The sequence below is a fragment of the Ranitomeya imitator genome, chromosome 3 (assembly GCF_032444005.1).
Source record: "Ranitomeya imitator isolate aRanImi1 chromosome 3, aRanImi1.pri, whole genome shotgun sequence".
NCBI lineage: Eukaryota > Metazoa > Chordata > Amphibia > Anura > Dendrobatidae > Ranitomeya > Ranitomeya imitator.
This window is the reverse complement of record NC_091284.1, coordinates 101,042,679-101,068,496: the sequence shown is the minus strand read 5'-3', so window position 1 is coordinate 101,068,496 and position 25,818 is coordinate 101,042,679. Positions and strand designations below refer to the sequence as shown.

At 47.2% G+C, this 25,818-nt stretch overlaps 1 protein-coding gene across 1 annotated transcript in view; it reads right to left on the bottom strand.

Moving 5' to 3' along the window:
• The window catches only part of BLTP2 (bridge-like lipid transfer protein family member 2), an 86,793-nt gene that overhangs the window by 51,233 nt on the left and 9,742 nt on the right, over nt 1-25,818 (bottom strand). Inside the window, exons 4-15 of the mRNA XM_069761227.1 lie at nt 19,903-20,062; nt 13,757-13,875; nt 11,200-11,260; nt 10,745-10,958; nt 9,625-9,733; nt 9,416-9,540; nt 9,269-9,336; nt 9,019-9,164; nt 7,640-7,758; nt 7,330-7,493; nt 3,932-4,214; nt 1,998-2,203 (exon numbers count right to left, since the gene is read on the bottom strand). Of these exons, the coding sequence (XP_069617328.1) occupies nt 1,998-2,203; nt 3,932-4,214; nt 7,330-7,493; nt 7,640-7,758; nt 9,019-9,164; nt 9,269-9,336; nt 9,416-9,540; nt 9,625-9,733; nt 10,745-10,958; nt 11,200-11,260; nt 13,757-13,875; nt 19,903-20,062 (1,774 nt within the window). The remainder of the gene's footprint in view (nt 1-1,997; nt 2,204-3,931; nt 4,215-7,329; nt 7,494-7,639; nt 7,759-9,018; nt 9,165-9,268; nt 9,337-9,415; nt 9,541-9,624; nt 9,734-10,744; nt 10,959-11,199; nt 11,261-13,756; nt 13,876-19,902; nt 20,063-25,818) is intronic.

Sequence of the window (25,818 nt, the reverse complement as noted above, 5' to 3'; positions counted from 1 at the left end):
GTGACAGTTTGGAGGGAGGACAATTCAAAAAAATGGGTTCACATGGGTGCACTATCAAATTAATTCACAGAGTATGGGAAAAAGTCAAACTCATTAGGGAAGTGAGTGGGTTCACCAGATTCTCGCCTATTTGGGACAACATTTATCTACCGGAATTTAGGCAGAGGGAGGGTTTTCACTTTTGGTCTGCAGCAGGTATTAAATGGCTGGGGCAGCTGATAAGTCAGGGCAGACTTAAAACATTTGAGGAGTTGCAGGAAGAATTTCAGTTGCCACGGTCTGAATTGTTCCAGTATAATCGTATCTCTCATGCTTATCAGGCACAGAATAAAAGGGGAGCCATAGTGGTACAGATTGATCTCATGATCGACTATATCCTTAAGAATAGCTGCACGAAGGGGGCGATTTCAGAAATATATGGGTTTCTACTTTTTTCTTTCCTGGAAAAATATCCCATCCGAGCCAAAGGGAAATGGGAAGCTGAATTGGGAATAATTGACAATGATAGATGGGAGTCGGTCCTAGAATATGTGCCCAAGATATCAATGAGTGAACCAGGCAGGCTATCACAGTTATTCGTAATCCATAGGGCCTATAGAACCCCTGACAGGTTGTTCAAGGCTGGGCTTAGGCAGAACTCGGACTGCCCTCGGTGCTCACAATCCCAGGCGGGGATATTGCATATGATGTGGCAGTGCCCTAGACTGTCCTCCTTCTGGATAGTTGTTTTAAATCGTATTGAACTGGTGTATGGATGTTCTGTCCCTAGGGTTCCACTGACTTGCATATTGGGATATGTGGAGGAAATTGTTACGGACAACATGTTTAAAATAGCTATTGCACGATTGTTATTCATTGCTAGGAAATTGATCGCCAAATTTTGGATTAGAGAGGAACCTCCAACAAGAAGAGACTTTCTTAAGCAAGCGGAGCATATACTTACTTTGGAGAAAAGTATCTACACCAAAAGGAATAAGCTGGACATCTTCCACAAGCTGTGGCAACCGTGGATGGACTTGAATTAGGATGATAAATGAGAATATAGGGAACCTAGTATTCAATGGAAATATAACGGATGTTTATTCAAATGGTTGTATGATGATGGGAAGTGGGGTGGCTCTGGCTGAGGTCTCGGGTTGGGCAGGGTGGGGGGGCTCTGGGTCGGGGGGGAAAAAGTTATCTGTAAATGTTTAATGAAACATTGCCATGAGAATTATTCTGATTGTTTATTCTTTGCGGATAATAAAAATCTATCTGATAAAATGCAGGCACCGGGAACTTACAAAGCAAATATAATGTGTCCATATAAAGTCAAAGAAGAAGAATAGTTAAGTGCGGAGTATTCCCCATTATACTTTGTGACAGAAGCTTAGGAAGGTCATCAGAAGCACACATCAGCTTTATTGTCATGTCTTCTATACAGGTCTGTCTACATACATCTGTGTTCTTAAAGGGAAGAAATCAGCAGATTTTGGCACCTAATCTGAGAGCAATATATTGTGGGGGAAGAGACCCCGATTCCAGCGATGTGTCACTTACTGGGCTGCTTAGTGTAGTTTTAATAAAAATCACTATTTTAATCACTAGAGGACTAGTAAACCTGCTACCAGGCGGTCCTTCATATTAACGTGCCGATTGACAGCTTTCTGCCTATGCACAGTGTACACTGAAAGCTGCCAATCAGTGGTGGGGATGGGGTTATACAGAGCTCAGCACTCAGAGCACTGCTATATCAGCAGCAGAAAAAGAACAGTTACTAATAAAAACTGTAGCAAGCAGCCCAGTGAGTGACACATTGCTGGGATCAGGGTCTCTTTACCTACATCATGCTGTGCTTAGATGGGGTAGTAAAAACCTGGTTACATATTTCCTTTAATAAGAAGCATGAAAGTAATAGGTAAAAAAGATAATCCAAAAAAGTGAAGCTATTCCCTATTAATAAGCTAGGGGATAACTTGATAAACACTGGGGGACCACCAGTGAATTTCAAATCTTACCTCTAATGCGTGAATAGTGGTGTAGTATGACAGGGACAGGATAGAGAAGTAGAGCAGTGGGTCACTACGGTCCGGGGCCTTATTGCACGGTTCCATTTTCTCAGTGATGGACTTTAACAGAGACGTGGCCACACCTTGCAGGCTCAGACTGCAGCTCTCTGCGCTTCCTACAAGGGTGAGGAGGTCTATCCGCACCTGAGCAGCACCTTAGAGAGACAAAAACAGAATCCCATTACAGGACATGCACTTTACATATGTAAAGAAAAGCTCTTGGTGAAAATCAAGATGTGGTCACTGCAAAAGAAAGTATCAGGCAACAAAGCAACCATCCAAGATCTGTGCAATTTGCTGTTGCTTCAGAATTTTTTTGTGTCTCAATCCCTCGAAAAGGAAAAATGAGAAAATTTTGGAATAGATAATAACAATAGAACGATCATTTGTACAGACGTTCATTTGCACGACTTCTTTCTATGCATTTCCCATGAAACTGTACAATGCATCATTGAGATTAAGCCATACATTTTTGACGTATAGCGGGAAAAAAATTTCAATAATCTGGGGGGAAGGGATCCAATCAAGTCTACACCCACAGGTGGAGTTTTTAAAAAAATAAAATAAATAATAATCTTTCCTTTTTAAATGATCAGCACAGACATACTATACAATGGACACTAATCGTGTAAAAACATCAAACATGCCCGATTTATTGTTTGGACAACTACGGACGTTGGTTGTTCAAACGTTGCTTAATCGTTCCCCATCTAAAAACCCAATGGCAAGAGACCGATTTAGTTGAAGTCATGAATTTTGTCCCACTTTGTTCTAATGTGAATTAGGCCTTGGTACAATTCTCACTTCTTCGCTAACTTGATTCCTCAGTGCCTCCATCCGAGCCTTCTTCAGGTTCCTGAACATTGTGCAAGTTAAACTCTTGCATCAAGGATCAATTCTGGAGAATCCTAAAGCCCATCTAGTATAACGTGACTTTGGCAGGACAAAAAAAAAAATTCAACAACAAAAGTGTAATCCTGTAGTCACTCTTCCATTTCTTCCCTACCTATTGCAGATGTATATCTGGAAGAGGGGGAACAGACAGAAGGAGCAACATGCATGCTGCTGCACGGGGACAGTTCGTGGCCTCTCCTGTCCCTCTGACCTCCGTATGTGGCTGTCCAACATCCTAATTGCAATTTCTAATGTAATAACTATAGTTTCTTCTAAATATGATCTGTCCCAACTATCTATGCAATTAGTGGAAATGTTAGGCCCATGCCCCATTACTTAATGCATACATAGGAGTTCTTATAAAGATTGATGCCAAACAGAAAGTGGATTATTTGCGTTAATAAAAAAGATTGAAAAACAACATGCAAGTTTGAAGAAGGAAAACTAAAGCCCCAATTCATTATTGAATTAGCACCTTTTTTAGAATCTATTTTGTGCGTGTTCACCTGTTTGTTTTTTCTATTCGTCATTGTGGGTGAGGGTTTGGCATTTCCACATTGTTTTTAAACGATTCTTAAACTGATAGTATTTGCAAAATTTTGGTGCAACTCGACTCCATTCCCCCCCTAAAATGATTATATACATGTGTCTGAAATATTGTGAGTCTAAGTGGTAAGATCTTTCCTTCTGGAGAGTAACATGCAAGTGTAAGGAAACTTATAGGCCATGCAATGCTCCACAGGGAAATTAAAGAGGACTTGAATTATAGTGCGACCTATTGAAAGTGTTTGCCCCATGTAACTTTTTGTGCTAATTTGTTCGAAAAAGGGTCAAAAGAAAAAAAAAAAATAGATTTTGCACAAAATTCTTGAAAGGCGAGCATCATTTTTGAAGAACACAACAAATAGTAGAAGAAAAAAAACAAAAAAAAACTCTTATGATGAATTGGGCCCAAAGTGTGTATAAAAATGTGTATAAAATGGACTTACCCACTAAAGTGGACAATGTAAACAAGTTCACGTCTTCCACTCGGGCATCCACCTTCCAGAGAAGGGCCAACTTGCTGCCTTGCTCCTCACTCGGGGAGACAGGAGAGAGTGGGTCTTGGGATGGCACAGGCGGCTTAGATGCCACGGGCATCAGACTCAGTACCCGAGAGAGACACTCTGCGCATGTATCTGAGAACTCTACCTGCAGCCCTTGCACAGTGGACTCTACGAAGAGCGTGTCTGCTTGCAAGATACAGACACCTATTGATTGGTTGTAGCTGCCCTAAAAAGGCACAAAGACAGTAGTTATCTCACTGTGTGGAAGCGGAGAAACACTAAATTATTTATTACTTAGTAATGCTCAAAGTAGAAAAAAATATACAAAAAAGTTTTCAAGAAAAACCTTATTTTATTTTTTTTCCCTTTATTAATTTTGCTCAGCATGGAAAATTATGAAACTTTGTACTTTTCTCTTCATTCCGGTGAAAAAAAATTATTGCATTTAAGTAGCATCCACTGCCGTGCTTTTCCCCAGTGTATTTTCTTGCATTTATATCAGAATGTAGTCAGCGGAGAACAGATGCTGGCAGTGAAAGGGTCACTTTCACTGCCATCATTTGGTTCTCCAAATGCAGCTGAAGGCAGGCAAACAAACTGGGGCTTGGAAGGGCCAACATGCCGTGCAAAGTTCATAACTTGCCATGCTGGATAAAAGAATACGAAGACATAAAAGTTTAATGACATATTCTTTGTAGATTTTAATTATTAAATAAATCAAATATACAAGAAATTCTTAGAGATTCTAAGAACAACATATCTGATAACATTTATCAAAAATGTATAAGCGCTTAAACAGTAGCTGAATAAAAAGAGAAAGAAAAAAATAACTCACATCTAACATTATTAACACATGGTCAAAATAGGCGTTCTCCTTGATGAACGCAATGGTGGAACAGGCAGTCGTCAGCTCTGTCCTCCATCATGCATCTGAGCTCTCACATATTGATAGGCGAGTATTTTTTTTTTTAAATCAATCAGTACATTGTGGGGGCTATTATAATATTTGGAAGGCTATGTGGGGGCCAATTATACTGTTTGCAGGTCATCATACTGTGTAGAGGCCATTATACTGTGTAGAGGTCATCATACTGTGTAAAGGCCATCATACTGTGTGGAAATCCCTGGGGGGCATTATACTGTGTTAGGGGTCACTGTGGGTATATCACACTTTGTGGGGGAGCGGTGATGTATGGTCATAATACCCTGCGTGTGGTGGATACTGTAGAGGAATTCACTGTGGGGGTATCAGGGCCACCATCAGGGCATTACTGCCCTGACTGGTGTATGGGGCCCCGTGGGCAGAGGGGGCCCGCATCGGGCCCCGTCTCATCTGCTCCCCAGGCCCCTACCGGCAGGCTAAACCGGGCCCTTAGCAGGGCTGGGGCAACACTATTGACGTGCGGGTGCGGGCCCGCGCGTCAATAGTTAACAGCCGCCAGCCAATCGGAGGCTGGCAGCTGACGTCAGCCGCAGCGCGCACGTTGCCGGCGTCTGACGTCAGTGTCCACTCCTTCATATAGAAGCGTGATGGATATCGCGCACCTTTTCCCCATATTATATTAAAAGGCTTTTCTCCCTTGATGAACAAAGCCGAAGGAAACGCGTCGGGAGTCAGATGTTGGGGATGAAATCGCTATGGTCCGGAATTCATCCGAATTGACTGGGTATTGTATGGACGGTTGGAGAGTCCTCCCCCTATAGAGGTGGATTGTTTGGATCTGGTGACCAGTTTTCAAGAGAAAAAAAAAAAAAAAAAAAAAGAGTAATGCTGGGTGAGATCGCTCCTTGTTCTTTATTTAACTAGATGGTGGCCTGATTCTAACGCATCGGGCATTCTATAATATGCATGTCCACGTAGTATATTGCCCAGCCACGTAGTATATTGCCCAGCCACGTAGTATATTGCCCAGCCACGCAGTATATTGCTCAGCCACGTAGTATATTGCCCAGCCACGTAGTATATTGCCCAGCCACGTAGTATATTGCCCAGCCACGTAGTATATTGCCGAGCCACGTAGTATATTGCCCAGTCACGTAGTATATTGCCCAGCCACGTAGTATATTGCCCAGCCACGTAGTATATTGCCCAGCCACGTAGTATATTGCCCAGCCACGTAGTATATTGCCCAGCCACGTAGTATATTGCCCAGTCACGTAGTATATTGCCCAGTCACGTAGTATATTGCCCAGTCACGTAGTATATTGCCCAGTCACGTAGTATATTGCCCAGCCATATAGTATATTGCCCAGCCACATAGTATATTGCTCAGCCACGTAGTATATTGCCCAGCCACGTAGTATATTGCCCAGCCACGTAGTATATTGCCCAGCCACGTAGTATATTGCTCAGCCACGTAGTATATTACACACGCTTGTATGGAGTGAGGCCACACCCACTAGCCGGCTGCGCCCACGCTCCACATAAACACACACACACGCTTGTATGGAGTGAGGCCACACCCACTAGCCGGCTGCGCCCACGCTCCACATAAACACACACACACACTTGTATGGAGTGAGGCCACGCCCACGCTCCCCACACGCGCTTGCATGAAGTGAGGCCACGCCCACTAGCCGGCTTCCGCCCCGGAGTATGCATATCACATACATCACTGCTGTTCCCGGCTCAGAATCCTGCTAATTCTCGCTGCGCACACTGCATGCGCTAGTGGATATTCAAAAGTCTGCAGTGAGTGAGTGACTGCAGACTTCTGATTTTAGACTGGACAACTCCTTTAAGAAAGAAGATATTTGTTGAGGTCTTTGCGCAGCATCCTCCTTTATCATCCATGTTTACAATAGAACATAACTGAATACTAAAGCTGATCATTCAGGATTTGAGAACCAGGGGTGCGTTCTCAAAGAATCAAATAGTTACTCTATTTATACTCAATGGGGGGCGATTCTTGATGAGGGGCATTGTGGAGCGGAAGCTCCAGATTCAGTACAAGGCTCGCGCATGTTAATGCCTCAGGAGAGGCACGGTGTGGCGTGTGCAGATGTGTGTCCCTGCCGGAGTAAGACTGTGGTGTACAGATCTCCACCACTCGTCAGGAGCTTAACAAGTGCTGGTCGCTTCGCCTCCACCCATTTTGTCAAAGATCGCCAAAAGTTGCATTTTTTGCGCAATTTTTCGTTTTTTTGCAAATAAAAAAAAAATGCAACACTTCAATGCTTTTTTCACCAGAAAAAAAGCTGGTGAAAAAGCTTTGATGAATCGTCCCCAATATAAGTTACCGCTACAGATTTTCCTCCGTATTAATGTCATACACCGTAAAACAAGAACAAAAGAATAGACACTTGGAGGATGCAACTATTCTGTCTTACTTATGTCTTACCTGTAAGCTAAAGGAATCAAGCACGAAAGCCTCGCCCCACACGTGTGTATTTGGCGGGTGCAGGGCTTGCTGGATATGAGAATCTTTGCCCACTCTCCAGCAGAGATTGCTGACGGTGAGAAGCGCCCTCTGGTGGAGATTCTGAGTGCGCAGATGCTTGAACTCTGCACGATAAACCCAAAATTAGTAACTTCACCAAACACCTGCATCACTCACACTACATGTTCTAGGATCTTACGTTTGTACCCTAAAGCTAGTAAATAAGCCACTAGTAAATTAGGAAGGCAATCTGCCGCAAAACAAGACGTACCCAGTGAAACGGACGAAAATCCTACAGCAAAGGGCTGCGCTTCGTCAAGCTGGACAGACACATTCACATTAGAGATGTTCAAGTTGAAAACTATTGGAGCCAAAATCACAGGAAGTGGTCTGCAACAGAAAAAGGCAATAATCATGTAAATTCTATAGCCTGAATTTTTTTCCCACTACAATAAAAAAAAAAAAAAAAAAAAAAGGGGGGGTGGGGGGGAATGGCTTCTGAATCCCCCCAACAGATAAGAGTTAGGGATTGGGTGTTAATTTCTAAGAGGTGTGTAAAGGGTGAGAACAGTCACTGAGCTCTGACATGGCAGATGCACCAGCTGGCACAGTGCAACCTCTCCTGCCACAAAGAAATATATTTTTAAAATAAATTTGAACTGGTTTTAAAAACAAAAACTGTGCTTTACTCAACCTTCCAGCTGCTGAGACTCCGAAGCTGCACTGATGTCTGTAGCGCTGAAGTCACATTGATAGCGCTTCAGTCAGTAACCGAGCTCAGCGGCTTGTGAAAAACTGCTGAGCTCACCGATTGCCTGCAGTGCAATAGATGAGACATCAGCGCTGCAGACAGTAACAGTCACTGGGAGCAGCAGTACTCAGCGCTATAAGGTGAGTAGAGGACAGATTGCTTGTTTTAAAGGGGTCGTCTAGCCTTAGTGTTCAACTCTCAAGGCAGTCACTTTATGTGACTGCAGACTTGTGAATCCTCACATCGTGGCAGGTGCGTAACCACAAGTATGTGTTTTGAATACATGTGGTCATATGCAGACTAGTCGTGTGTGGTCTTGCTCAATGCAAGCGGATTGAGCGAGGCCAGACATGTCTAGTCGGAATGTGGCCGGAACTATGCAAGTCACATTATCGCCCGCTCCTGGAAAATCCTTACAGCGCAGTGCGCACACTGTGAGGATTCACAAGTCTGCAGTCACAAAGTGACTGCACACTTGTACGCTAAGGCTTTGCCTTCAGGCAAACTGCAGCCGGGAGAGAGGCTTCCTCTGAATCAGAAAAGCCCATAAATAATATGGACAGATATGCTATAAAGGGAGAGATGGATACAAGGCTTTGTGAACAAACTATTCTATTACTCCACTGTCGATTTTATCGCAGGTTCAAGGACAAACCAGATCTCATTATAAACCAATGGGGTAAGTCTTAAAAGCAAATGGGAACGGAGCCAAAAATACATATATCTGTAGTTTGAGGTTTAACTATTCAGACTACCCAGTGAAAGAAAGAAGTGAAACAAAGAACTTGTTCAGTTATCACCATCTAAACCACAATTAAAATGTACAAAGCCACAAATTCAGTCTAGAAAAATAATTAAAAAAAAAAAGTTGAGAATTTGCTACAAGGTCTAAATCTTACCGATTATTTTTGGTTGAGGCTTTAGAGACCCTATGCATTTGGCGATCCAGTGCCAGCAAGCTGAACCAATGAGAGAACTCCTGGTGGCGGTAGTGAATGATGCAAGTATTGAGAGCCACAGTACTCTGGATATCGATAGAGGTGACCTAAGGAGTGTACGGAGGTTAAGAGTAAGACAACGTCGTCAAGCCACAAGAACCATGCACACCGCGCTCAGATTCTCAGAGCAGGCTGATGTGTTACATCTCACCTGAACACCGGCCTTTAAATGATTTAGGCAGAGGATCCTTTGCCGGCTCTGCGACAGTAGCAAACCATCTGAAGACAAAAGCCAGAGTTATCCTCCATATTGAATCTGCAATTCCATTATGTTCAGCAGGTACAACTTTCCACATACCCTCTATTAGGAGCTCACAACTCATCTGTGCCAGTTCGGAGGTGCCTATGAACTTTCGCATGGGCAGCTGATCCTCTTCCCGCGTATAAGAAAACTTCAGAAGTTTCAGAGTCCAGTTTAAGAGCCTGAGGAGTCAACAGGGAGCTAAAACATCAACTACACCTCAATCTCCTGTATCTTCTCCGTCCATCTTCTCACACAGGAATTACCTTTGCTGACTGTTCATAGACAGGACCACGGTGCTGCTCTCAAACCCCACATCCAGCTTACAAGGTAACCGCTCTACCAGCTGCAGCCACTTAGGAGCCATCATGTCTCCTGTGAAGGGGAAAAGAACATCGTAACCAATCTGGACACTTGATTAATACTTGATCCAATAGATGCTACCCCGCAGGTTCCGCCGGCGCAGTCTTGGAGGAGACAAATTGTCTTCTACCTCATATAACTCATGTCATGGGGCATCATGTTTTAACCTTGATCTCAATTTAGTGTAATATCAATAAAAAAATTGTTTTATTGTATTCTTTGTCAACACTTTTCCGTCTCTGGAATATAATCTAGTGTTTGTGTAGAGCTATGTTACGTGAAGTGTGACTTGGCAAAAAGTCTAAGGTCATTAGGACTAATATCTTTACCCTTGATTTCCATGTAGCAAATATGCTGCAGGGTTTTTGCTGCAGATTTGAAGATGGAAGATCCCCAGTGTATTAAATAGTAGCAATGTGGGTGACATTTACCAATACTTATCCTCATGCTGCATAAAACATCTGCAGGGCAAACTCACCTGCGCTGTGGATTGTCAGATTTAGGCCACATTCACACGATCAGTATTTTACATCAGTATTTGTAAGCCAAAACCAGGAGTGGGTGATAAAGACAGAAGTGGTGACATGTTTTTAGTATATTTTTTCTTTTGACTGTTCTTATCCTGGTTTGTCTTACAAATACTGATGCAAAATGCTGACCAAATACTGATCGTGGCTTTATGCTGTGGATTTTCATGGCTGCAATCTGCAGAAACTCCGAAACAAAATCCACCCGATTCTGTATTGTATAAGTTCCGTGTAGACATCCACTTACATGAAAACTGCAATTTATAAAGTACGTGCCACAGTTGGCATAAAGACCAAAAGGTTCTAAAACAATGTCCACATCTTGCAATCATTAAGGATTTTTTTGCTTTCCAAGAATCGGATCAAAGTGTTTTGGAAGCAGTCACTTTTTATCCCAACGATTCTTATGCACACAGAAAATACTGATAGTGATTGATATGGAGCGGGCACGTTCCAGATGTGTCAACATTTCACTTTTGATGCCCTTGGTGCCGACCTGAGTTTTCTTCTTCCTCCGCACTGCTGCTCTCTCCAGTGTTGGCCGGCACTGCCGAGACCAGTCTTTTCTGCAGCAAGTCACTATGGAACAGACCCTCGTGCATCTCCGCGTTCAGGCTCCGCACCCGCAGAGCGATTGCCTGTAGGCTCTTCTCATGGATGCTGCACTCCACAGTAAGAGCCAGAGAGAGCTCTGCCAGACAGGCATTATCCTGCAGGGGGAGAAAAGTGGTCAGTAAAGTGACACGTCTCATATATGGATGGGATTGCATTTTTCATTTTGTTTTTTTATTTTCAGATAATGACATTTTGTCTATGTTCTGGAATAATTTACATTTTTGCTTCATACGTACAAACAAATCCACTAGTAGAGGTAGGAAACTATTGGAGGAGCAGTGGTTACCATTGAGGGTTTGGGAGCTGAAAACCCTAATGATTGTGCATGACACCAACCTGATTACTGCTCCTCAGTAACTTGCTGGTGAGCTGAGTGAGGCTCAGCGTACAGTCCATCCTGTACGGAAAACAGGACATTAATAAAGCATTGCTCAGTAGGATTTAAGCTTTAGACATGAACAGATTATAGATTTACAACACAGAACATATTGAGAAACAGATACAGGTGTCAGATTCTGTTCACAGTTGAGATATGGTTTTCGGTACATTACTGACGTTTCATAGTGGATGCTTTCCTGAAACGGAAAGTACTTGCAAGCAGCATTAGGCCATGTTCACACAGTGCGTTTTTTACTGCGGAACCGCAGCGGTTTTGCCGCTGCGGTTCCGCAGCTGTTTTCCATGCAGGGTACATAACAATGTAACCCTATGGAAAACAGTCACTGCTGTGCACATGATCCGTAATTTCGTTTAAAAAGCCGCGCAGAATAGCTGCGGCAAAAAAGAAGGAGCATGTCACTTCTTTTTCCTGAACCGCAGCGGTTCTGCACCCATAGACCTCCATTGTGAGGTCAAAATCGCAGTAAAACCCGCAGATCAAAAATATATCTGCGGGTTTTACTGCGATTTGATGTGCAGAACCGCTGCAGCAGGAAGTGCGGGGGAGCGGGCGGAAGTGCGTGGGCGGAGTGTGGCTGCCCCCCCGTGCTCCGATCCCGCCCCCCCGTGCTCCGATGCCCACCCCCCCGTGCTCCGATGCCCCCCCCCCAGTGCTCCGATGCCCCCCCCCGTGCCCTAATCTCCCCCCCTTATACTTACCCGGCGTCCCGGTGTCCGTCCGGCCGTCTTCTCCCTGGGCGCCGCCATCTTGCAAAATGGCAGGCGCATGCGCAGTGCGCCCGCCGAATCTGCCGGCCGGCAGATTCGCTCCAAAGTGCATTTTGATCACTGAGATATAACCTATCTCAGTGATCAAAATAAAAAAATAGTAAATGACCCCCCCCCCACTTTGTCACCCCCATTGGTAGGGACAATAAAAAAATTAAGAATTTTTTTTTTTTTTCCACTAAGGTTAGAATAGGGGTAGGGGTAGGGTTAGGGGTAGGGTTAGGGGTAGGGTTAGGGGTAGGGTTAGGGGTAAGGTTAGGGTTAGGGGTAGGGTTAGGGTATTTTCAGCCATTTTAGCCCTAAAAAGCTTCCTAGGAAACACACAGTCTCTGCATAGAAAACTGCATAAAAAAAGGATAAAAAAACGCATCAAAAAACGCATCAAAAAAGGACCAAAAAAAGGACCTGCGTTTTCTGCCAAGAGCTGCAGTTTTTTAAAAAAATTGTCCTGAAAAAAAAAGGATGGAAATCCTGAACATGTGAACATACCCTAATACAAAGAATAGCAGGTTTACCCAGAATCCTTTGCAGTAGGCGGAGCTATGCAAATCATCTCTTTTCACCCCTGTCTAATCCACAGCGCTTGAAGTACTTTCCGTTTCAGGAAAGCATCCACTATGTATTTCCTTTAAGTAGAGGGCTTTTCGGTCTCTTTCGTCCCGCTACATTTAGCCCAACTTGGGTCTCTCCCTAAGGTGGCTAGCATGTATGTATTACTGACGTTTCAGCGCTCTGCTGGATCTACCATGTATTCTACACCACAGGCATGGAATCCTAATTGATTTTTAATAGGGTCAATCACATGAGCCATGTACCTAATAAACCTAAAAGCCCCCATACACACTTGAGTAAAGTATCAGTCATGTGGTGCTAAAGGTGACCTGTCATGTAAAATAACACTATTAACCTGCAGATATAGGGTTAACAGCTTTCTGAACCTGCTCGGCGACCGCACTTAGTGCACCGCTGCTGGGAGGAAAGAGGGATTTGTGTGTACTCACCGTAAAATCCTTTTCTCCGAGCCATTCATTGGGGGACTGAACTTTGCAGGGGTAAATAAAGTTAGTTTATTTACCCGGGCAGCGTTCAGTCATGGAGATGGCGCCGGCGAATTTAAGCTATTACTATGGGCATACAGGTAATAGAATGGTTAAACCAGTCTTACCTGTGTGCCTCATAGCTGCAGCGTAGATGTTGAGAAATGCAGTTATGCGATATGTTAATGATTTCTTACAGACTCCAGGGCATGCGATGCCTGGAGAAAATCCCTGCCTTCTGACTTCATTATAATAGCAGCCCTTCCCATGCACATCACACTGACCTGTGCAGGAGCGGAGACTCGCCAGAGCCTGTGCAGAATATCGATGAAGACTGTGCATAGAAGGGCCGATAAGGTTAACATAACCGCGCGAGTGCATGAGGCATGTGTGGGATTACAGCAACACAACTGCTCATCACAGGTCAGTATGACGTTGATGAATGGGGGTGCTATTATAATGAGGACAGGAGGCAGGAACTTCTGCCAGGCACCACTCGCCAGGAACCTGGAAGAAGTCATTAGCATATAACATTAAAATTGATTTTCTCCACATCTAGACTGCAGCTATGAGGCATAAGGTAAGACTGGTTTAACCATTCTATTACCTGTATGCCCATAGTAATAGCTTACATTCATCCAGGGGTGACAGATTCACTTTAAGGATAAGTTACTAAAGTAAATGGTTACCTTTTTCCATCACTGTCCAGTACAATGGCTGTCTTTGTTAGCGTCATGTGCCACAGAGACTCCGAGACGGCCACATTGAGAACCATGATATTTACCGAGTCCAAGTGCACAGAAAGCAGCTGCGAAACAAAAAGAGGAGTGTAAAACGTCATCTCATGATAGCAACACACAAGTCCCAAATAGAGTAGAGTCACAGACTGGGAGAAACCCGCCACAGCAGACGAAACTGTAGGAAAAAGCCACATTTTCAAGATTCAACTTTTTGCTGCGCCTTCCCCCCAATTATCATACAATAGTCCAAACACACAAGCCTCATTACATGGAATGACTTTCAGACCTCCAAAGGACGATTGTTTTCAAAAGTCATTCCAGAGGATCGAATAGACATTTCCATCAAGAAAAGACAATTATTGGCGCCAAACATCAGCACCTTTTACATTTATTGATTGCGCCACAGACACAGAAGACGATCATTTATTACAGTAATATATGATCATTCAATACCAACATAAAATAGGGATTTTTGTGTACTCACCGTAAAATCCTTTTCTTTGAGCCGATCATTGGGGGACACAGGACCATGGGTGTTATGCTGCTGCCACTAGGAGGACACTAAGTTAACATAGAAAGATTAACTCCTCCCCTGCAGTATACACCCTCTCACTGGTCAATATTCAACCAGTTCGGTAGAAAAGCAGTAGGAGTATTAAAAGAAAGACAATACAACTGTCAAACCCAAAGAAGTAACGACAAGCCAATAGGCTAACAGGGTGGTTGCGGTGTCCCCCAATGATTGGCTTGGAGAAAAGGATTTTACGGTAAGTGCAAAAAAAATCCCTATTGCTCCTACGCCTCATTGGGGGACACAGGACCATGGGATGTCCTAAAGCAGTCCCTGGGTGGGGAGCAACATAGCTGCTAATACCCCATGTACCCTAGGCTTACAGCTAAGGTACTGCCGACTGCAGAATGAGCCTGCCAAGGGCAGCGTCTGCAGAGGATAGAGAATGAATGTGGTAGTGTTTTGTAAAAGTATGCAGACCTGTTGAGCTGACACCTGGTGCCGAATGGCCCAAGAGGCGCCCACTGACCGAGTAGAATGGGCCTTAATCCCTGCTGGGATAGGACCACCCCTGACACGATAGGATTCCTGAATAGCCGATCGAATCCATTTGGCTAGAATAGCCTTGGAAACGGCTAAACCCTTCCTTTGTCCCTCTGGAAGTACGAATAGGACATCCGACTTGCGGAAGGGAGCCGTCCATGAGATGTACGGTCGAAGGGCCCTGACCACATCCAGAGTGTGCATAGCTTTCTCAATGCGATGGACAGGTGCCGGACAGAATGAAGGCAGAATAATCTCCTCATTGAGGTGGAAGGAGGAAACAACTTTGGGTAGAAAGGAGGGAGAAGTCCTCAAGACTGCCTTATCCGGGTGAAAAATCAGAAACAGGGGTCGGCAGGAGAGAGCCGCCAACTCAGAGACTCGCCTGATAGACGTAATAGCCACTAGAAAAACTACCTTCCAGGAAAGGAAGGTCAGAGAAATGTCTTGCAGTGGATTAAGTTCCCATCGATCTAAAGGCATTGTATAGGGAGGCGCCACATGGGAAACTCCCTGAATGAACGTCAACCGGTAATGTGGTGGCAATTTTTCGTTGAAATAGGACTGACAATGCTGACACTTGTCCTTTGAGGGAGCTAAGTGCGAGACCCGACTCTAGTCCTGATTGGAGAAATTCCAATATGGAAAAGATGGAAAACAGGGATTTTTGTGTACTCACCGTAAAATCCTTCTCCGAGCCAATCATTGGGGGACACAGGACCAGGGTATTCACCAAGGTCATGGTGGCCGCCGTGGCCATCCATCACACCCGAGGCGTGAAGGTGCTACCGTATATAGACAATCTCCTCATCAAAGGCCCCTCTTTCCGTGCCTCCAAGGAGGCTGTGAACATATCATTCCTAGAAAGGAAATTTACTGAGCCGTTACTGGGGAAGATTTTTTGAAGTTTATCTCCCAACCCAGGCGAGAAAGAATCTATGGTGATGTTCACAGCCTCCTTGCAGGTGCGGAAAGAGGGGCCTTTGATGGGGAGATAGTCTAGATACGGTAGCACCACGTCTCAGGTGTGAAGGATGGCCACGGCAGCCGCCATGACCTTGGTGAATACCCTGGTCCTGTGTCCCCCAATGAGGCATAGGAGAAATACCAGAGGAGATCGTCCACGGGCATTGCACCACGCGAAGAAGATTCGCCAGGTATGGTGATAAATGCGCATGGACACGGGCTTTCTAGCACTAATCATAGTGGAGGACACATCAGGGGAGAATCCAGCTTGGGCTAGAATCCAGGATTCAACGGCCATGCCGTCAAAGACAGGGCCTCAGAGTTCTGGTGGTAAATCGGGCCCTGGAAGAGGAGATCCATGCGATCTGGAAGCCGCCAAGGGATGTCGGCGACCAGCTGAACCAGTTCCGCGTACCATGCCCGATGCAGCCAGTCCGGTGCAACTAGGATCACTGGTACCCCCTCTGCCCTGATCTTCTTGATGACCCTCGGTAACAGGGGAAGAGGAGGAAAAATGTACGGAAGGCCGAATTGATGCCACGGTAGGACTAAGGCATCTGCTCCGATGGCGTGTAGATCGAGTGATCGGGCAATGAACTGGGGGACCTTGTTATTTAAGGTCCACATCCGGGGTCCCCCAACAATGGCAAGTCTGCTGGAAAACTTCTTGGTCGAGGGACCACTAACCCGAGGCGAGACCCTGGCGACTGAGGAAGTCCGCCGCCCAATTCTTCACAGCTGGTATGTGGATCGCCGAGATTGGCGAATGGTTGCGCTCGGCCCAGCGGAGGATGTGGGTCACCTCGAGCATGGCAGTTTTGCTGCGGGTACCCCCTTGACGGTTGATGTACGCCACCGCTGTGGCGTTGTCGGACTGGATTCTGATGAGGTGACCTGCAAGGAGATGGTGAAAACTGAGCAAAGCTAGTCTGATTGCTCGTATCTCCAGGATATTGATGGGCAGATGCGACTTTCGAGTGGAACACTGCCACGAAGCTGTGTGGTGACTGAAGACTGCACCCCAGCCCAAAAGGCTGGCATCGGTGGTCACCACCAGCCAGCGCACTGGGGAAAAAAAAAAAGACTTCCCCTGGTTCAGGGAGGACTTCAGCGTCCACCACAAGAGGGTCTGCCTGACCTGCCAAGACAGACTGAAGCGATGGTCGAGAGAGGACGGGTTCCCATTCCATACCGACAGCAGCGCATGTTGTAAGGGACAGAGGTGGAACTGCACGAACGGAACCGCTTCCATGGCCGCTACCATTTTCCAGAGAATGCGCATGCTGAAACGAATGTAGTGAGAGACTGGGCGGGAAAGACCCCTTGCTCCCTGCTGCAAGGCCAAGGCCTTTTCTGGAGGGAGAATGACCAAGCCGCGGGAAGTGTCCAGGGTCATTCCCAAGAAGGAAATCCTCTGAGCCGGGACCAGGGAAGATACATACAGTGTATGGTATCTGTAGTGTGTGTGTAATGTGTGTGCGGTATCTGTAGTGTGTGTGTGTAATGTGTGTGCGGTATCTGTAGTGTAATACTTGTGTGTGCGGTATCTGTAGTGTGTGTGTAATGTGTGTGCGATATCTGTAGTGTGTGTAATGTGTGTGGGGTATCTAGTGTGTAATGTGTGTGCGGTATCTGTAGTTTAATGCTTGTGTGTGCGGTATCTGTAGTGTAATGCTTGTGTGTGCGGTATCTGTAGTGTGTGTAGTGTGTGTGTGGTATCTGTAGTGTGTGTAATGTGTGTGCGGTATCTGTAGTGTAATACTTGTGTGTGCAGTATCTGTAGTGTGTGTGTAATGTGTGTGGTATCTGTAGTGTTTGCGTGTGTGTAATACTTGTGTGTTTGTGTGTAATACATGTGTGTGTTAAGGCTAGGTTCACATTGCGTTAGCGTATGCGCTAAAAGGATTGCACTAACGGAATGCGCTAATGCAATGTACAAAAAGGGATTGCGTTTAGCGATCCCACTAGCGCAGATGCCCGATCTGCGCTAGCGAGAACGGACCCAAAAACGCTGCAAGCAGCGTTCGAGGTCCGTCAGAAGATAACGGGACATCGCTAACGCATGCCAAAAATGGCATACGTTAGCGATGCGTTACATACATTGCGGTCAATGGGTGCGCTAACGGATCCGTTACATTGTGTTAGTGGCGCTATGTAACGGATTCCGTTAGCGGACTGCCAATAACGCAATGTGAACCTAGCCTAATACGTTTGTGTGTGTGTGTAATAATGAGTAACGTAATGAGTAATGAGCCTGTGTTGTCCACCATGTGTGCTGTGTACATGTATGATGTGTGTGTCTGTGTGACTATATGAAGCGTAAGTAATGAGCCTGTGCTGTCCAGCATGTGTGCGGTGTACATGTATGTGTGTGTCTGTGTGACTATTTGATGTGTAAGTAATGAGCTTGTGTTGTCCAGCATGTGTGCGGTGTACATCATATATGAAGTGTATGTAATTCATTGTATGTGGGCTGGTTAATTTTTTTTGTGCCAGGGCTGCTTTTTGGTCCCAGTCCGGCCCTGGCCACAAGGTACAATGTACAGTGTACTGCAGCAACATGAAAGACCCAGCTGTCTCAAGCTGTCTCGGGCACATGCCCACAAAGGACAAGGTGCCCCGGGCGCGTGCCCACAAAAGACAAGGTGCCCCGGGCGCGTGCCCATAAAAGACAAGGTGCCCCGGGCGCGTGCCCACAAAAGACAAGGTGCCCCGGGCGCGTGCCCACAAAAGACAAGGTGCCCCGGGCGCGTGCCCACAAAAGACAAGGTGCCCCGGGCGCATGCCCACAAAAGACAAGGTGCCCCGGGCGCGTGCGCACAAAAGACAAGGTGCCCCGGGCACGTGCCCACAAAAGACAAGGAGCCCCGGGTGCGTGCCCACAAAGGACAAGGTGTCCCGGGCGCGTACCCACAAAGGACAAGGTGTCCCAGGCGCGTGCCCACAAAGGTTAGGATCGGTGATAACTTACGGATCATAGGGGGTCTGACTGCTGCGTTCAGCAATGATCAACAAAACAAGGAATTTTTAAACCCGTCTGGGTACTTTATTTTTATGCACTATTCATTTTGCATGGGACTGCTTGAAAAAGTAAAACGCAACACTTCGTAGCCCCATATGGAATGAATGAAGCGGAGGTCACAAAGGAGCACAGCAGCTCCAATCTAAAGGGAATAAGTTCCCCGCTCTGCCGATCGGTGCAGATCTAAGTGGTCAGAAGACCACCAATCAAGAAATTGTCACTTATCTTGTGCATAGCGGACAGCTTGTTTTCACTGGACAACCCCTTTAAAAAGGAACCTGTTGCGATGGAGCAAAACTGATGACAGGGATAGAACAGAAACCTGGAGTCCTGCCTAACCTGACCTGTGTGGAGCCTTTAGGTCATACTGTGACTTTTGGAACGAGTTTTATTCTGGTGCAGCTGCTCCAGGGGCAGCTCTGAGTCCTGACGTGTTCTTCGGTATCTGAAGTGAGAACTTCTTATCTCTTCCTCTTTGGTCTTGATTGATGGCTACAACAGGATTGGGCGCGGCAGATCTCAATTAGGAGCAGCTGGAAGGGTTTGGAGCGCTGGCTATAGAGATCTGATAGCATAGCGGAGTTAGCCTATGCCAGTGATGGACTTGTGGGCTCAGTTGGAACCAGAAAACATTTTAAGAATCACCGTGCAACTAAAGTACTCAACGAGCCTTCGCGGGCAGGGTCCTCATTCCTCCTGTACCAGTTATGACTTGTATTGTTTAAGATTATTGTACTTGATTTTATGTATACCCCTCCTCACATGTAAAGCGCCATGGAATAAATGGCGCTATAACAATAAATAATAATAATAATAGTATAGTTTGGGCAGGACTCCTACCCATCCCTGCCAGAAGCTTTGTACCATTAACATTAGAAAGTCCCAGAAATTTCGAGCTCCAAAAGGTAGAAATGTTAAATGACCCCTCTCTGGGACTTCTATTGTTAAAACTGCTCACAGTGGCACTTTTCACTTTCAGCACAACTGGAAAATAGATAAAAAGAAGTTGAGACTGTCAGAACTGCAGAACTGAGCAGAAGTTACAGTACGTACCTGAGAAAAGATTTTCAGTATTGATGGGTTAAATGACGCTTTCCCAACATGTTCTGATGTGACGTCAGACAAAGAATCAGGGACCTGTGTTTGTGGCGATGAAAACCCCTGTAGATCCGTTCGGATGCGCACTTCCCCAAAACACAGAGCAAAGTAGTGACTGGAAGTAAATTATAAAAAAAACCATGATGAACTTACTGCCATTGCCATATAAGAAAGCATTGCGCCCCAAATTACACAGGTATAAAAGCTATAGAAATAAGGATTTTTTTGTACTCATTAAATAGGGATTTTTGTGTACTCACCGTAAAATCCTTTTCTCCGAGCCATTCATTGTGGGACACAGGACCGTGGGCGTATGCTGCTGCCACTAGGAGGCGGACACTAAGTAAATACAAAAAGGTTAGCTCCTCCCCTGCAGTATACACCGCCAACTGGCTCCGGATAATACCAGTTCGGTAGCAAAGCTGTAGGAGATTAACAAAATTTAACCGTAGGAACAAAATGTCAGAGACTAAAACACTCATCATAGGCAACAAGCCAAAACAGGGGTGGGTGCTGTGTCCCCCAAATGAGTGGCTCGGAGAAAAGGATTTTACGGTGAGTACACAAAAATCCCTATTTCTCCATCGCCACATTGGGGGACACAGGACCGTGGGACGTCCAAAAGCAGTCCCTGGCCGGGAAATAACAACCCAACAGTCTAAACTTATGGCACCTGCTGTCTACAGGTGCGGTACCGCTGCCTGCAGAATACGCCTACCCAGGCTTGCATCTGAAGATGCCCGAGTATGGACATTGTAATTCTTTGAAAAAGTGTGCAGGCTAGACCAGGTCGCAGCTTTGCAAACTTGCTCTGCAGACGCTTGATTCCAAATGGCCCAGGAAACATCCACCGACCGAGTGGAGTGTGTGTCCTGAGACCCGCAGGGATAGGCTTGCCTCTGACGCGGTAAGCCTCTTGAATAGTCGACCGAATCCAACTGGCGATTGTCGACTTAGAAGTGGCGAGTCCCTTCCAGAGTCCCGACGGGAGTACGAACAGAGCTTCCGTCTGTCGAAAACGTGCCGTCCTAGAAACGTACTTCCTGAGAGCTCTCACAAGATCCAGGGAGTGAAGAGCCTTCTCCACGCGGTGCGTTGGAGCAGGACAAAATGACGGAAGTACGATACCCTCGTTGATGTGGAAGGAAGACACCACCTTTGGGAGGAAGGTAGGGGATAGTCTGAGGACCAGCTTGTCCCGGTGGAATGTAAGGAACGGTGTCCGACAGGAAAGAGCAGCCAACTCCGAGACTCGTCTGATCAAGGTAATAGCGATGAGAAAACCCACCTTCCATGAAAGGAGAGGTAGAGAGATGTCCTGCAACGGCTTGAAGGGAGATTCCTGCAGGACACCTAGGACCAGATTAAGGTCCCAAGCCTCTGGAGGTGCTTTGTAGGGGGGCACCACGTGAGAGACTCCCTGAAAGAACTTTCTGACCTGGGGTTTGGAAACAATTTTTCGTTGAAAAAGGACTGACAAGGCAGAAACCTGCCCTTTAAGGGAACTCGGCGAAAGCCCCAAGTCCAGACCGGATTGGAGGAAATCCAGGATGGTAGGGATGTTGAAAACCAACAGAGGGTAACCTCTGCTTCTGCACCATTCAAAGAAGATCTTCCAGGTCCGATGATAGATGCGCGATGACACCGGCTTTCGGGCATTGATCAAAGTGGAAACTACCTCACAGGAAAAACCTGCTTGAGTTAGAACCCAGGATTCAACGGCCAAGCCGTCAAACACAGGGCCCCTGAGTTCTGGTGGTAAATCGGGCCCTGAGAAAGTAGATCCGGATGATCTGGTAGGCGCCAAGGAACGTCTGCGATGAGCTGGACCAGCTCTGCATACCACGCCCGGCGAGGCCAATCCGGGGCGATGAGAATCACCGGGACACCCTCCGCCCTGATCTTCCTGATGACTCTGGGAAGCAGGGGCAGGGGGGGAAACAGGTAAGGAAGGCGAAACTGACTCCAAGGAAGGACTAGCGCGTTCTCCCCGAAGCCATCAAGTCTACGTCCGGAGTACCCCAACGAAGGCAGATTTGTTGGAATATGTCCTGATGGAGAGACCACTCTCCTGAGGCAAGACCTTGCCGGCTGAGGAAGTCCACGGCCCAGTTCTCCACTCCTGGAACGTGAACGGCCGATATGACCGAGTGGTTGTTTTAGGCCCAGCGAAGAATGTGCTCTACCTCGCGCATTGCAGCTCTGCTGCGGGTGCCCCCCTGATGATTTATATAAGCCACAGCAGTGGCATTGTCTGACTGGATACGGATGGGGCGGGCCTGCTAGGAGATGATGGAACAGCTTTAGGGACAGCCAAATCGCACGTATCTCCAGGATATTGATTGCAAGGCGAGATGCATGATGAGTCCAGGTTCCCTGCGCAGTGAGATGGCGAAAGACCGCTCCCCAGCCGAGGAGGCTGGCATCGGTAGTGACTACCAGCCAATGGACTGGGAGGAAGGACCTCCCTTGGAGAAGAGAGGTTCGGAGCATCCACCATTGGAGTGTCTGCTTTACCCGAGGAGAGAGAGGACACAGTCGGTCGAGGGAAAAAGGACTCCCTTCCCATGCGTCCAGCAGAGCATGCTGGAGGGGATGGAGGTGTAGTTGCGGAAATGGAATCGCCTCCATTGCGGCCACCATCTTCCCGAGAATCCTCATGCTGAAACGGATGGAAAAGGGGGATGGCTGGAGAAGCTTCCAAACCCCTGTTAAAGAGCCAGGACCTTGTCCCGAGAAAGAAGCACTAACCCTAGGGAGGTGTCCAGGGTCATGCCCAGGAAGGAGATCCATTGAGCCGGAACAGGAGATGACTTTTTTAAATTGATCAACCAGCCCGGCCGAGAAAGAGTATCTAAGGAAATGCGGACGCACTCCTTGAAGGCTTGGAAAGATGGGCCTTTGATCAGTAAGTCGTCTAGGTAGGGAAGCACGACTAGACCCCGAGAATGCAGAATGGCCATGACCGCGCCCATGACCTTTGTGAAAACTCTGGGGGCGGTGGCGAGGCCGAAAGGCAAGGCCGTGAACTGAAAATGTTCCTCTCTGATGGCGAAGCGAAGAAACCTTTGATGAGGTGGGAAGATTGGGATGTGGAGGTACGCATCCCGGATGTCAATGGATGCTAAGAATTCGCCTTGCTCCATCGAGGCAATGACGGAATGGAGGGATTCCATCCTGAAATGACGGACTTTGACAAATCTGTTCAAGAGCTTTAGGTCCAGGATGGGCCTGACTGTTCCATCCTTTTTGGGGACTATAAACAGATTTGAATAAAAACCACGGAACCTTTCGTCCTCTGGGACAGGGACAATAACTTGGTCTTGGCAGAGCGACTCGATGGCCTTGGAAAAAGCCCGAGCACGCGTTCCCGCTTCGGGAGGGCGGGAAGCAAAAAACCGGGTTGAAGGGAAGGGGAGGAAAAATTGATTTTGCAACCGGAGGACACCAGATCCCTGACCCACTCGTCGTGAACGACTGCGAGCCAGGCATGACGAAACAAGAGAAGGCGTCCGCCTACTTTGCTGGTGTCATCCGGATGAGGTTGCGAGTCATTTAGAAGATGGTTGGGGTCTGGATCCCCTGGACCTAGACTGTGTGGTGCGGCCCCTCCAGGAATGGTTGGGCCTGTACGAGGCCTGAGGGCTTTTGTCTCTGCCAGCTCCCCGAACCAGGGGAACTGGCCGAGGAATGCCATGCGTAATTTCCACGAAAGGACCGAAAACGAGCCTGTGGCCGTCATTTTTCCCCCCTGTAGCGTCTGAAATCAGCTTGTCCAGCTTTTCACCAAATAGTCGGCCGCTGAGATATGGCAGGGACGTGAGGGACTTTTTAGATGCGGAGTCGGCTCACCAGTTCCTCGAGCATAGCGCTCTCCTAATCGCCACAGCGTTTAAAGCCGTAAGTGCAGAGCAGTTTGCCGCAGCCAGGGAAGCGTTTACTAAGTAATCGCCAGCCAAGGAAATTTGATTTGCTAGCTCCGCTATGTTAGAAGGAAGGTCACTGTTCTGTAAGGCCTTATGCAGAGAGTCTGCCCAACAAGTCACGGCTTTGGCTACCTAGGTGGCAGCGAAGGAGGGAAATAGTGCCGAGCCTGAAGCCTCAAAGGCTGAACGGGCAAGACTGTCCACTAGGCGATCTGTGGGATCTTTGATAGAAGATCCATCAGGCACGGATAGGAGAGTTTTAGAGGACAAAAGTGAAACAGGAGCATCCACAGGCGGGGATTCTGACCATTGTTTGCTGAGTTCGGGAGAAAAAGGATATTTGGACTCCAGAGATCTCCGGCTGCAAAATGTTTGTCCGGACGCTCCCTATGTCGCTGGAGAATGTCCTGGAACTCCGGGTGACTGGCAAACACCCTATGAGTACGTTTGGTCCTTTTGAAGGACACCGAATTATCCGTACTGGAGGTCGCCGGTTCCTCATCAACCTGAAGGGACTGGTTGACTGCCTCAATGAGACTATCTATAGTGCTCTGATAACCTGGCGACTCCAGATCAAGAGGCCCATCAGACTCAGGTTCAGAGACCTGATCGGAAGAGGTTGGGGAGCGAGAGCAGAAAGCGGAGCTAATGGACGCCGAGGCACCAGAGAGCCTGGGGGACGAGCTACGGACGCGCTTCCTAGATGGCCGCTTGTGCTTAGAATGAGAGCGACCCCTGCAGGCTGAAGAATCCGCAGCCGTAGGGGAAAGTTCCTGAATAGGCAGACTAGTGGTCCTGCTCCTGGATGGATCCTGGACGAACTCGATAGCTTTAGTCAAAGAAGCCATAGATTGCGAAAGTGACAAAGCCCACTCAGGGGGACTGGTCACTGCGAGCTCATTTGTGGCGGGGGGTTCCTGAGCACATTTAGGGTCACAAGCATTACAGAGCGGAGCAGTATGCCCGCTTGGTAGCGCAGCCTGACAGGAGGTGCAAGAAGTGACGAACACCGTATGTATTTTTGCAGATTTTTTGGAGGGTTTAGGCAGAGATATGTTGTACTGTTAACCTCCGTGCAGGGCTAAAAAAAGTGGAGCGCTGTGTGTGCAGGAGGAGGAGGGCCTGTGATAGTATGCAGCGCACCTACCCAGGAACTGCTGCAGCGCTGTGACGGAGAGGGGAAGGTGCAGCTGGCATCCTGAAGCTCCTCATATTCAAGATGGCCGCCGAGAGTATGTGGAGCGCTTATCGCAGTGTGCGAGAAGCGCTAAACTGGTGGGCGGGCCCTCGCGCGCGACGTGCGCTGTGGGCGTTGACGCGGCCTAGCTGGGGCCGAAACCGGGGACTAAATTAGCGGTGCCCGTCCGCAAGATGAGGCCGAGCCCGCGGTGCGCTCGGGAGCCCCCCCACCCCTGCCAGACTCACCGCTGATGCTCTTCTTCAGGCGAGGTTAAGGGGGGGGAGATGCAGTAACCCTCGATCCGTCGCCCTCATGATGAGGAGGTGGAGAGGGACTGGGGAACTCCATGCAGCACCACTGTTCTTCAGTGGTGGTGCAGAGGGAGGGCGGCCGGACTGTGCCTATGGAAGGTGGCCTCTGTGTATCCTAAGGGTTCGCTCCCCTAGGATTTCACAGGGCTAGTTCTCGGCCGTACATACCACGTCGCAGGAGAGGGTACTACGTCGCCTGTTGATGTTTTGGGGGAGATCGGCCCCCTTAAAAGGGTCCGTCGCCCCATCATCCTTTTGCGCAAAGTTAAAAATAAAATTAAAAATAAAAGTAAGAACGTCTGCAGAAAAACAGATGCAGTGTGCCTCCTACGGACACTAAGCAAGAACTGGTATTATCCGCAGCCAGTGGGTGGTGTATACTGCAGAGGACGAGCTAACCCTTTTTGTATTTACTTAGTGTCAGCCTCCTAGTGGCACCAGCATACACCCACGG